The sequence below is a fragment of the Elgaria multicarinata genome, chromosome 2 (assembly GCF_023053635.1).
Source record: "Elgaria multicarinata webbii isolate HBS135686 ecotype San Diego chromosome 2, rElgMul1.1.pri, whole genome shotgun sequence".
In the NCBI taxonomy this organism is placed as follows: domain Eukaryota; kingdom Metazoa; phylum Chordata; class Lepidosauria; order Squamata; family Anguidae; genus Elgaria; species Elgaria multicarinata.
This window is the reverse complement of record NC_086172.1, coordinates 145,281,016-145,293,078: the sequence shown is the minus strand read 5'-3', so window position 1 is coordinate 145,293,078 and position 12,063 is coordinate 145,281,016. Positions and strand designations below refer to the sequence as shown.

Sequence of the window (12,063 nt, the reverse complement as noted above, 5' to 3'; positions counted from 1 at the left end):
GCTCAGTCCCCTTCGCTTCTCCAGCACAGGAGCAAAAGGGATTCTGCCAGCGTTGCACGCCCTGCCTCCTTCCCTTATTGGGCTAAACAGAAGAGGACTCGCCAATATGTGGGGAGAGCAGCCACTTTCCCCTGCATGGGCATGATTCCCAGTGCCTGCTGCTCCTCACCTCCATTGTTATCTCTGATCAGAGGTAGCTACAGGGATGAGGGGCACTGGGAAAGTGTCTGCTTTCCCCAGGGTGTGGAAGTCCCAGTGCTGCTTCCCCTCGTTCCCCTGCTGCTATCTCCAATCTGAGTTCAGAGTTAACAGCAGGGTTATCGCTGCTATACAAGCACACATTTATCACAAGCAGTTGTATTGCTTAAGTAGTGGATATACTTTTCATGTATAGGAAGTTCTAGAGGTTAAAAGGTAGGGATATGCACTCACAGTTTGGGCTTATTATTTATTTGAACCCTTGTCATGCCTCTTGGGTTCAATATCACCCAAGTTCTATTCCAGTAGTTCTGTTTTTCCTTGGCAGCATAGCAGCCCATCATTCTGTTTGGCTTTCTCCACTACTATAATGTGGCCTTCTCTTTCTTGCCATGCTAGGCTAGCCCTTCATGCATCTGACGAAGTGACTCTGGTCAGTGTAAATTAACGTTTTGTTAGTCTTTACAATGCTTCAAGATTGTTCTTTTTGCTATCACAGACCAATGCTGCCATCCTAGGCATTCTTACTTGGGGGAAAATGCTAATTGAAATTAGTAGGGCTGGCTTCAGAATAAGCGTGCATTGGATCAGGCTATAACACAACTCACCCCCTGGAATCTTTATAAGGTGGTAATCCTTGCCTTACAAGATTTTAAAAATGAAATCTTTAAGTATTTTCTGTTTTCATCCTTTTGATGAAGTTACTGGTCAGCTGCTGCTAATAGTGTAATCTTAGTAGAGAGAGCCGTGTAGAAACTGTAACAAAGATATAACTTTGTTTCACCTAAATAACTGGGATAGGGACTTCTGATAGTCAGTGAGAACTGCAATATGTTTTCAAATGCATTGTACTAGGTTGTAGCAAGCTCTATTCTTTATTGAAATATTATTTGCGAACTTTTTACAGGAGATAGGAACAGGAGGTACATGCCAGTGGAAGATTTGTGGACTTAGCCCTACTACAACACTAGCATTGTATTTTGAGGTGGTTAATCAGGTAAGAGGAAAGTCTGAGGGCATGCTTTACTCAGAACGGGATAAAACACCGCACTGTATTCTCGCAACTTTATTTTAAGTACTCTTATATGGACACAGGTTTTGCTACCATTTCTTGTGATCTATAATGGCTCTTGAGGTCTATAAAAGGTATTTTCTTCAAAGTACTGGGTGAATGATGTGGTTAGCTTACATGAGAAAAAGGAGAAACAAATTATAGTGTTCCTCAGTTGAACTGTGCCCATTTTATGAGTTGTACTGTAGTATGTTGTGCCTTAAGACACGGAGTAGTGGTCGAGGAAGTCTCTGGCTTATTTCACCTGTGCCATGTAGTCAGTAGGTTGGCCTTAGGCAAGCCATCATCATTAGCCCACCTCCCCACATCTATAATATGAGGATAATACTTGTCTATCTTAGAGGGCTGTTGAAAGGTGTACAGAGATAATGTATGTGAAGCACTTGGACACTCTAAATTGCTATATAAATGTTAACTATTACTATCTTGTCCAACCTACTATGGGGTTGGGTGTGTTCTTGGTGTTGATTAAAATCTGTTCCTAGCCTTATTTCGGCTTTTTTTATATTCTATATATAATATTTTTCTATTTAAAGAACACTGATTTGGAAAAGCTGCTCCAAGTTCGGATTAAAATATAACCAAAGAATGGGCAGTAAGCCTACTGACTTACATTTTTCATATAACAGACATTTGCACAGCTTATTACATTTATTGAAGTAGCCTCTGTCAGATAATTCCTAATTTTAGAAAAGATTGTGGCAGTGATGGGGATCCTAATGTGGGTGATCATGCTATAAAATGTTCTTGTCCTTTTCTCCCATTTAATCTGTTCATCTTTTCCCTCCAAAACAGCACAATGCTCCAATTCCTCAGGGTGGGCGGGGTGCAATCCAGTTTGTGACTCAGTACCAGCATTCAAGTGGACAGAGACGTATTAGAGTAACCACTATTGCCAGGAAGTAAGCCTTTATTTTTGATACGTTGATCTAGAAATCCATGTGATACACACTAAGTAACAGTATTGTGCTTAGAATACAGACTTTAGGTTGTATTGAGTGGTGGTGTTGCACTAATGGAAAATACTCCTGCTAGCCTAAGTCAGGGCACCTTGTTTTTGCCAATTTACACTAACCATTGAAGCCTCCTATGCCCCCTGAAAAGGTGTTTCTGAGTGTTGGGAATCCATCTGGTAGTATCAGAAATAGTGCAGAGGAATGCAGTATGCAGAGAGTTAAGTGAAAATCTGGTGTCCTTCCTTGTGTGAGCAGAAACACTTTACGCTAGTGCAAAGCCACCATTGGATTCTGCCCCTTAGGTTTGGCTGTGACTGGGACAACCTCTGGTATTGCTGGGATGGGCATCATGTATTATTATTATTATTATGGAGGCTTGTCACTGACATTTGGTGGCAAACTACTCTCTAGCACAACAGTAGTTGCAGCCCAGCTAAATTTGACCATTTTAGTGCTCTGGGTGCTACAGCAGTGGTGGGGGTGGGGGTGGGAAATCCAGGCTGAGTTTTTTTAAGTCTCTGCTGCTCTCCAGCCAATTGTGTGGTAAAACAATTGCTATTCTTTTGCAGTTGGGCAGATGCTCAGACACAGATTCAAAACATCGCTGCTTCTTTTGACCAGGAAGCAGCTGCCATTCTTATGGCCAGACTAGCAGTGTACCGGGCTGAGACAGAAGAAGGACCTGATGTTCTTAGGTGGCTGGACAGACAGCTTATCAGACTGGTAAGTCATTAGAAATGGTTTAAACCTGTTAAATCTTTTCCAGGATTAAATCTGTACAATTGTTGTGCCTGCTAGTGAAAACAAAAAAGTATATATTTCTGAAAATGTCATAATAGTATCAGAAGTACCACATGGAAACCTTAGACCATTTATTTTAATTCATCCAGTGCCAGAAATTTGGAGAATATCACAAAGATGATCCAAGCTCCTTCAGATTTTCAGAAACCTTCTCCCTTTACCCACAGGTGAGTAGGAAGGAATTGAAACAGGGAACATTTTATATCAAGTATTCTGTATATTTTAACTTTAATCCTTGTTTTATTGTAAAATGTCCTGAGTGCCCTTGATGGATAGAAAAATGTAACACCTTTAAAAGAAAACCCATGCAAACTAACAGCGTTAAAGCTGGGATTTGTGAGGCTCTATAATATAACAAATTGAATCTCATTTCTCAGTTTAGCCTTTTAACTTTTGTCCTTCCCACTTTCCCATATGGTATAGTTTTAGAGTATTCACCCGGTCTCTGATTTTATGTTTGTTCTGTTCCAGTACAGTGGAAGCCAATCCTTGCAGTGACCCTGCTCAATGGGGTAGATCAGGGGTAGGCAGAAGGTAGATCTCCAGAAGTTTTGGACTTCAGCTCCCAGAAGGCCCTGCCAGCATGACCAATGTTCAGGAATGCTAGGAGTTGAAGTCCAAAACATCTGGAGATCTACTTTCTGCCCACCTCTGGGGTAGACTTGTTATGGCGGCCTGAAGAAGAAAGGGGGATCCCTGAAAATTGGCTGGACAATTTTGAACAAAGCTAGAAGGGGGAAGGAGCAAAACCCAATGTTTTCTGCACAAAATTCCATTGGGGATATTTGTAAACGGCCTCAGCTGTGCACATAAATAATTTGAATTTGATGCTTAATAATAGGTATTTATTTATTACATTTATATCCTGCCTTTTTCCCTCCAAGGAACCCAAGGCAGGATACATAATCCTCATCCTCCTCTCCATTTTATCCTCACAACAACAACCCTGTGAGGTAGGTTGGGCTGAGAGTCTGTGACTGGCCTAAAGTCACCCACTGGGTTTCCATGGCCGAGTGGGGACTAGAATCCAGATCTCCTGACTCCCAGCCCAACACTTTAGCCACTACACCACACTGGCGTACACTACACCACATTTAGATTTTTATTTGCTAGAAAAGATTTGTCTTTTCTCAGAGTTGCTATCATACTTGTTTTGTTTTGCAGTTTATGTTCCATTTAAGAAGATCTCCTTTCTTGCAAGTGTTCAACAACAGTCCTGATGAAAGTTCCTATTATCGCCATAACTTCATGCGCCAAGATCTGACCCAATCACTTATAATGGTTCAACCAATCCTCTACGCTTATTCTTTCAGTGGACCCCCAGAGGTATGGCAGTGTAAGAAGACAGAGACTGCTTTTTCTTTTTCTTGTTGTGTTTATACCCTGTCCTGTCACTGCCACAAGGGCTTAGTTCAGCTGATGGCATATATGAAGCAGGTAACCAAAGCATCTAAAACATGAAGTAAAGCAATCCTATATGTGTTCAGCAGTTGTGACTAAATACCAGCCCAAGCATTTTTTTTCTTTCGGTACCAGAAGATGTTTGAACCTTCAAATCAGGCGGTGGGTTCTTGCATCAACAGAGCTCCTGCTGGACCCAGATCCCTCTTCCCAATTTCAGGCAATTCCCTTCTTGCATTGCAACCCCATAAAAAAGGATCCTCAATTTTCTGGAGCGGTTTTTTTTTTGTGGTGATGGGGTAGAGGGGGCTGATGTGGGGAGAGGAAGGGAAAAGGAAGATGGCTGTGTGAGACTTCCACAACTATTATTTATTTATTTATTGCATTTATATACCGCCCCATAGCCGAAGCTCTCTGGGCAGTTTACAAAAGTTAAAAACAGTAAACATTAAAAACAAATATACAAAGTTTAAAAACATAAAAAGCATGAAAACAACAATATCCTTATAAAAACAACTATTCTGGGGTCAGTTAGAAACAAACTCAGCACATGTTGTTAACTGCCAACTTGTAGGTATGACTTGTAGATCAAATGTAAAGCAATTTGATATAGATGAAAATAGAAGTGACAAATGGGAAGACAAAGGGAGGAGGGAAATAGTTACGCACCTTACTTCATCATTCTAATTTAGAATATTTTTAAATATAATTTGTTTTTTTGAACCAGCATCCTTAATTAAAACAGAGAATGCAGGTTTATAGGCAGAGGTCTACAATTTTTGGCTGGACTCCACCGCCGGCATCAGGAACGGTGTGTGTGTAAGGGGGATGGGGGTGAGGGAAGCGTTGGGGGCTCCTGTCACAAGGCTCAGGGGGAACTTTCAGATATCAGTATGCAATGCTTTCCCCATCCACCATCCCTGTTCCAAAGCAGTGGAACTAGTGGGGGAGAACGGTTGCTGCTTCAGCTCTGTGTGGTGAAGGCCCTTCAGATAACTTCACTATGCAGGTGCAAACAGGACTCCGCCATCTCTCAATTTTGGAGCTGGGGAGGTGGCAGAGATCACCATGCAATTACTCAGACCATCCGACCCACCTTTGTAGGTTTGAAGTTGGGAGGAAGGCTTGCTTGCTCACTTTGTTCAAGCCTGTTTATAAGGGAACTTTGACTGTTGGGCGGTATAAAAATGCAAAAAATAAAATAAATAAGTAAGGGTCACATTTAACAGGAAAATTTCAGTAGTAGTCTCTTCTAAATCTTATATTTCCTAACTGTACTAGATACAACAGAGTCTTTAAAATAATTAGATTCCTTTATTCTAAATGTATTGTTAAGACAACTTTCTCCCCTTTATCTTAGCCTGTTCTTTTAGACAGCAGCAGCATTCTGCCTGATCGCATTCTTCTCATGGACACCTTTTTCCAGATCCTTATTTATCATGGAGAGGTAAGATCAAGTCAGTTTTGCTTCCATATCTTATACTTTGGACACATTTATTAAGGACTAGCTGATATACCCGGCGTTGCTCGGGCCTGTGAACAATGTTTATAACATTTATTTGATATATAATAAATTTCTATGCAACTTATTCATCTTTAGGTTGGTTGGATTTTTACTTTGGTTGAGTTAGTAAATTGTTTTGTTATAATAAATGGAAAATTGTGTTAATAAGAACTGTAATTTAAATTAGAGCTTCATGATAAACCACATTTTTTGTTCTACCTGAAAAGCCTACACCTCCCATCATGCCTTGGCTGGAGCAGAGAGTTGTAGGCATAAGCCTGGTTTTTTTTTATTAAATTCTTTAAAAATATTTAAAATCCAAAATTTCATGTTTTTAGATTTTTCTGGTACATTTTACAGCCAGACCTATCAGCGTGCCAAATTTCAAGTTTCTACCCAGTTTTGCTCCGGTTCCCTAAGATATATATAATCATCTTAAAGTAGCAGGCCGGTGCTAGGCCTATGAGTTAACCTCTAAACATATTAAATTCATTCCCCCCTCTCTTACCTTCATGACAGTCCTGCAAGGTAGGCCTGTCCTAGGCCTGTGAGGTAACTTTAAAACAAATTAAATTAGTTTTCTCTCTCTCCCTCTCCCTCAATGCCTGGCCAGGGCCACCTTGAAGCTGTCATCATAATGAGGCCTAGTAACTGAGGCAGCCAACCTAGGCGCTCTCCCTTCAGGCCCACGATGGCAAGCCACTTCCAGATGATGGCTCCCAAAGCCTAATAAATCTTCCCTCCCACCCAAGGCATGCTGGGAGTTGTAGGCATAAGCCTAGGTCCTGAATAATGTGTTATCTTTGAACACCATCTGAGGTGTCTGCATGGAGGCTGTGGGCGGGACTGAAGCCAGCAGTGGGCAGTGACGGAGCCAAAAGTGGGGTTAGAAACTTCCCCCTGACTCTTCCTGCCTGCGCAGTAGACTTTTGGGGGGGAAGGATAGATTGTTTTTGCCAAACGTCTGAACTCATTACTTGTAGAAAGCTTTTGAATTAGGCTGAAGATCACCTGAAATTAGGCCAAGGGCCTCAGGTTGACCACTTCTGCAGTACATGAATATTCTGTGAAAGTGCTTATATGCATAAATTCTTACAAAATGAGACCCTGATGCATTGCTGCCTGCTGTGGTAATGGAAGAAGTTGCTGTTGCCAATAAACATATTCTTGAAACACTTTAGCTTATTTGAATTAACACACAGTACTAAGTATGCAGTTCTATGACTACCTACTATGGCATAGTTCCACAGAAGACATTGGGATTAGGCATCATGTATAATGGAAGAGAAGCACATTGAACACTAGGGCCTAATAGAGCCATTGCTTGAAAAATGTGAAAATACTGTGTATTATTCAGGAGATAGTGGAATTTCATAATTGATTACATGTTCTCAGTAAAATTATAATTGCAACAGTATAACTGGTCATTAAATCACTGCTAAAACTTTCATTGACTGGCCTACTCCTCGAGATTTCTGTTTTGTTATTAAAATTTTGTTCCGTAAAGTTCATTGCTTGAATGAATGAAACGATGTGTGTTAAATTATTACTCCATAGACCATAGCTCAGTGGCGCAAGTCAGGCTATCAGGACATGCCAGAGTACGAAAACTTCCGTCATTTGCTCCAAGCTCCATCGGATGATGCACAGGAAATTCTTCATTCCAGATTTCCAATGCCACGGTACATTGATACAGAGCATGGAGGTAGTCAGGTAAATTAATATTGCTTCAGTTTATGCATCTATAGTGATAAATGCAAGAAGCTCGTCAGTAGTGGGCTTGCTGGGATAAACACCTATTTCATGTCATTGAAAGGAGTATGGATTATGACTAAACATCTGGCATGCTGAAACTGTGATGCTATTAAAGATGTGGTCCTGTGGATGTAGTTTTAACATGTTCTTGGCTGCAAGCTACTGGCTTATTTTCTGGTGTGATTCCCATTGCCCCTACTTGCATAGGCTCCCAGTACATAACTTACCCTTTGTTATACTTCCCACACTGCAGCACTTGATTGAGATGAGTCCTTTGGGATGTTGAATAATAACATGGCAACTTGGGAACATGTTGTTCAGCTGTCAAATAACAAGAGCAATGTATATGTGTTTAGATATATCTTGTCCTTTGAAATTTAAAAGAACGTAGTTGAGGATATCCAATGAGTTACTCATTTTTTTAGAAGATTTATAGTCACTTTTCAGGGTAAAACCCCTCACAAAAAATTCGCTTTAAAAGTACATTGTACATTGTACATTGTACATGTACATTGATGGTGCTATATAAATAAATAAATAATAATAATAATAATAAAATACAAAATACATCATCAAGGCCCTAAAACAATTCCGAATACATAAATCATTAAAATAACATATAATATAGAACAAATAAAATAGCAGCAGATTCTTTTGTTTATAATGATTGTGAATGTATTATTTTTATTATACACCTTTGGATATTGAAAACCTCTCCCCTGTTTGAGTTGGCATCTTATAGTTTGTGTGTATAACTGCAAAGTTGGTGTATTGCAATTTGGATTCAATGATTTTATCATCACTACCAATTTCATACAAGTCGGCAGTGTGATTAGCATATAGGATCCACTTCAGAAAGACATTATGAGTTAGAAAACCAAGCTATGCCTGGTGAATATTCTGTTATTGTTTTTTCTGGAGAAAGTGTGTATTTCAAATAAATATGTGATATTCATATATTAACTGAAAAAATTGACTTGGAAAAATCTTCTCCACAAGAAGTATTTGGACAGTATCAAATTATGCTGCCCCCCCTTGCACCATTGGGACCGACCAGTGGTGCTTCCTAGGGTAACCGCAAACATGCTAGAACACTCGTTTCTGGAACAGCAAATGTCAGTAGAGTTAGCAGAACAGAGCTCTACCCACCTGTCGTGGAAATCAGCGTTTTGGCTCATTTCCGTGGTTGCTCTTGGGAGTGTTAGCAACTTCCTGTTGCACTGGCGTTGGGTCCCGCTGGCAGAACGTAATCAGTGGAGGTGCATAGGCAGAGTTGGATACAGCCCTTTATCCCTTGTTGGTGATCACTTAGCATTTAATTCCCCCCCCCAGCTTAATAAAAATGTAAAGTTTAAAAAATAAAGTAAAAATATGAGGGGTTTTGCCTGCAAGTTAGTTAATAGTTTCCTCAAGATAGCATGCAAGTGCAATGCTGTATGAAGATCATCCTTGTTGTATAAATCCAGCAAGTTTCCATGTTGTGCTGTAAATGGTAATTTTAATAATTATTGAAACAAGTAACTCTTTTTTTTTTTGCTTTTATTTAAAGGCCCGTTTCCTGCTTTCTAAAGTAAATCCATCTCAGACACATAATAATATGTATGTCTGGGGACAGGTAAGATTGAATAAGATTAACCAAAACCATAAAATTGTTGGAATTATGCCGGATACTAAAACTGAATGTTAAGCAATACAATATTTTTATAGCTTACTATCCAGATTACCCTCAGAAGTAAATATTTCTGATGCATAGCCTGGAAATGCTTGGTTTGTCTTGTTTTGAGACTTTTGATAGGAGACAAAGCCTTTAAAGAACTTAAAATATGCAAATGCGGAAGTGTTCTGCAATAAATGATTTTATTGTATTAAAGGCAGAAAACCAGCTTTGTCAATAGAATTAAAATAATGAAGACAATCAAAGGCTTGTATAATGACATGGTTTACAAAATCAAAACAAACCACCATAGCTTATTTAAGTCACAGTGTGTGCCGGGCAGATTTCTATAATCATTGCTCTGGCGTGGCTTGTTGTGTCATCTGAACCCGGATGGTTTAGTTTGTTGGAGGGGGAAATAACCCACTGGCTGTTGCAAGGTTATTGGAGGGTGGCTTCTTTTGATTGTGCGTACCTGCAAATTTTATGGAATTCATTGTTATAGGACGTTTGGATGTCCTCTTCCATGAAGGAGAGTTACACAAATTAATGGAGGACACATGGCTGTTAGGCAGGGCCAAAGCTCAGTAGCAGAGCACATACTTTGCATGCATATGTCCTAGCTTTAATCATAGAATCATAGAATAGCAGAGTTGGAAGGGGCCTACAAGGCCATCGAGTCCAACCCCCTGCTCAATGCAGGAATCCACCCTAAAGCATCCCTGATAATCCCTGGCATCGCTAGATAGGACTGGGAATGACTCCTGTGTGAAACCCTGGAGAACCTCTGCTAGTCAATGTAGATAATACTGAACTAAATTAACCAGTGACAACTTGGTGTAAGGCAGCTTCCCATGTTCCAGCTAAAGCTGGTAATCACAGGTTCATAAGTTGCATATATCTGGGACAAATGGGTGATGGCTATGTCCATCTTACCCTGCTTGTGAGTTTCCCTGGTGCATCTGATTGGCCACAATGGATCTTTGGTCTAACCGAGCTGTCAGTTGTCATGGAAAGGGAGCTGTGGAGGTATATTGTTAGAATTGCTACTGAGTAACCTTAGTTTTCATAGTACATGTTCTCATGCAGTATTTTGGCTCTTCATAATCAATGAATGTGATATAATGTCTTCTAAAAATTTCCTTCCTTTACAGGAAACTGGAGCACCCATTCTTACAGATGATGTCAGTCTGCAAGTCTTCATGGACCATTTGAAGAAACTTGCTGTATCAAGCGCTGCCTAAAAGAGTGTGGAGTGTTACAGATGATGACTAGCTGGAACAACACTTCAGCTTTATTTTCCGTTTTATGTAATTGCAAAATGAACGCTCTGATATGCACAAGCTGCCTAACTACTTCATAAAGCAGTGTAAGAGAGAGCATTTATGATCAAAGGCCTAAGTATGAACTACAGTTTTGAAAAGTAAATTAAATTGGGATATAGTTAGAGGAAAGTAATTTTGGTTGCCATGATTATATTGTAATTTGTCTTAGTCCATCGATTATAACTTTGTAAAATCTTTTATACTCTAGTGGTTGAAAACATTATTCTGGGTTGCACTGCAAAGATGTAGTAAACATTGTAAAAATGGCCCATTGTCATCATTGAGCTTTCATGATTTGCCTTGAGGCATATTCATGTTTATTCCTTTTGGCTAGAAAAGAACAAAGAAACTGACTACAAAACGCTACAAAATCCCAACTTTTTGAAATCTGAAAATATTTATGTTCTGCAATCAGCTACACATTGATGGTTTAGTAAGTGTTTTTTTCTTTTGGCTTTGGTAGGAAATCCTTTCTATCTTTTCTAACTGAAGAAGTTGAACAAGCAAAAACTGAAAGAGAATTGTCAATTGTTATCCAAAGCTTACATTTTGGCAATCCTCTATATAATCTCTGGCAAAATGTGCTGCTGCTGCAATTGGTTGACACACTATCAAATCTGATTGCCATCACACTCAGAGGAGAAAAAATAACTTTACACCTGTCACCAACAGCCAGGCAGGGGAAAACACTCTTAGTAGAATACCATGAACAAAAACATATTGCTGCCTGTCTTCATAAGTAAAGTATACTTTTTTTAATTATAGCCATATAATGTTATGAACATTGTGTGGTGCTTGTGTTTTGTTCTGCTTTGGTTTTGTTATAAATTATGCAGGTTGCATTTTTTTTGTTGGAACAGTATTATACAGTACATACCATAATTATAATAAATCTGGTAATAGTCCATTTTAGATTTGATTCCTTGAAAACAAATATATTCACCTTTAATAATAAAGTTTTTTATGTATAGAACAGATGATTGCATTGTTAAAGCTATTTCTGCACAGAAGTGATTTTGATAACTAATTATTTAATACAGGAAGAAAGGTGTTCTTAAATAGAAAGCCAGTCATATGCTATGGCCTCCTAAAAGGTCTCCACTGTGGCAGGCTGTTTCTGACTAGATCCAAATTGAAACAAAACTGCATACACTGAAAAGTCTTCATTTAGCCCTTGAGATGGATCTCAACACGAAATGTCAAGAAACAAGCTTCGTACCTCGCATCCTTGATTCTAGAAATAGCACGTCTGTTTTTGACCACCTATACAAATCAAGTCAAAGGATTTGCTTTGCAATGTGTACTGCCTTTAATCAATAGATTCCTTACATGAATCTAAATATTACCCACCTTAACTCTCTCAGCCTCATCTGAACAAGCCCCTCCACTATTTCCCT

General features: G+C 39.3%; 1 protein-coding gene across 1 annotated transcript in view; it reads left to right on the top strand.

Annotated features, from left to right (window-relative positions):
- The window catches only part of SEC23A (SEC23 homolog A, COPII coat complex component), a 29,689-nt gene extending 19,009 nt beyond the window's left edge, over positions 1 to 10,680 (top strand). The window contains exons 12-20 of the mRNA XM_063117829.1: positions 1,106 to 1,195; positions 2,066 to 2,172; positions 2,796 to 2,949; positions 3,117 to 3,194; positions 4,192 to 4,353; positions 5,789 to 5,875; positions 7,490 to 7,645; positions 9,237 to 9,302; positions 10,496 to 10,680. Of these exons, the coding sequence (XP_062973899.1) occupies positions 1,106 to 1,195; positions 2,066 to 2,172; positions 2,796 to 2,949; positions 3,117 to 3,194; positions 4,192 to 4,353; positions 5,789 to 5,875; positions 7,490 to 7,645; positions 9,237 to 9,302; positions 10,496 to 10,585 (990 nt within the window). The 3' untranslated portion in view covers positions 10,586 to 10,680. The remainder of the gene's footprint in view (positions 1 to 1,105; positions 1,196 to 2,065; positions 2,173 to 2,795; positions 2,950 to 3,116; positions 3,195 to 4,191; positions 4,354 to 5,788; positions 5,876 to 7,489; positions 7,646 to 9,236; positions 9,303 to 10,495) is intronic.
- Positions 10,681 to 12,063: the final 1,383 nt, after the last annotated feature.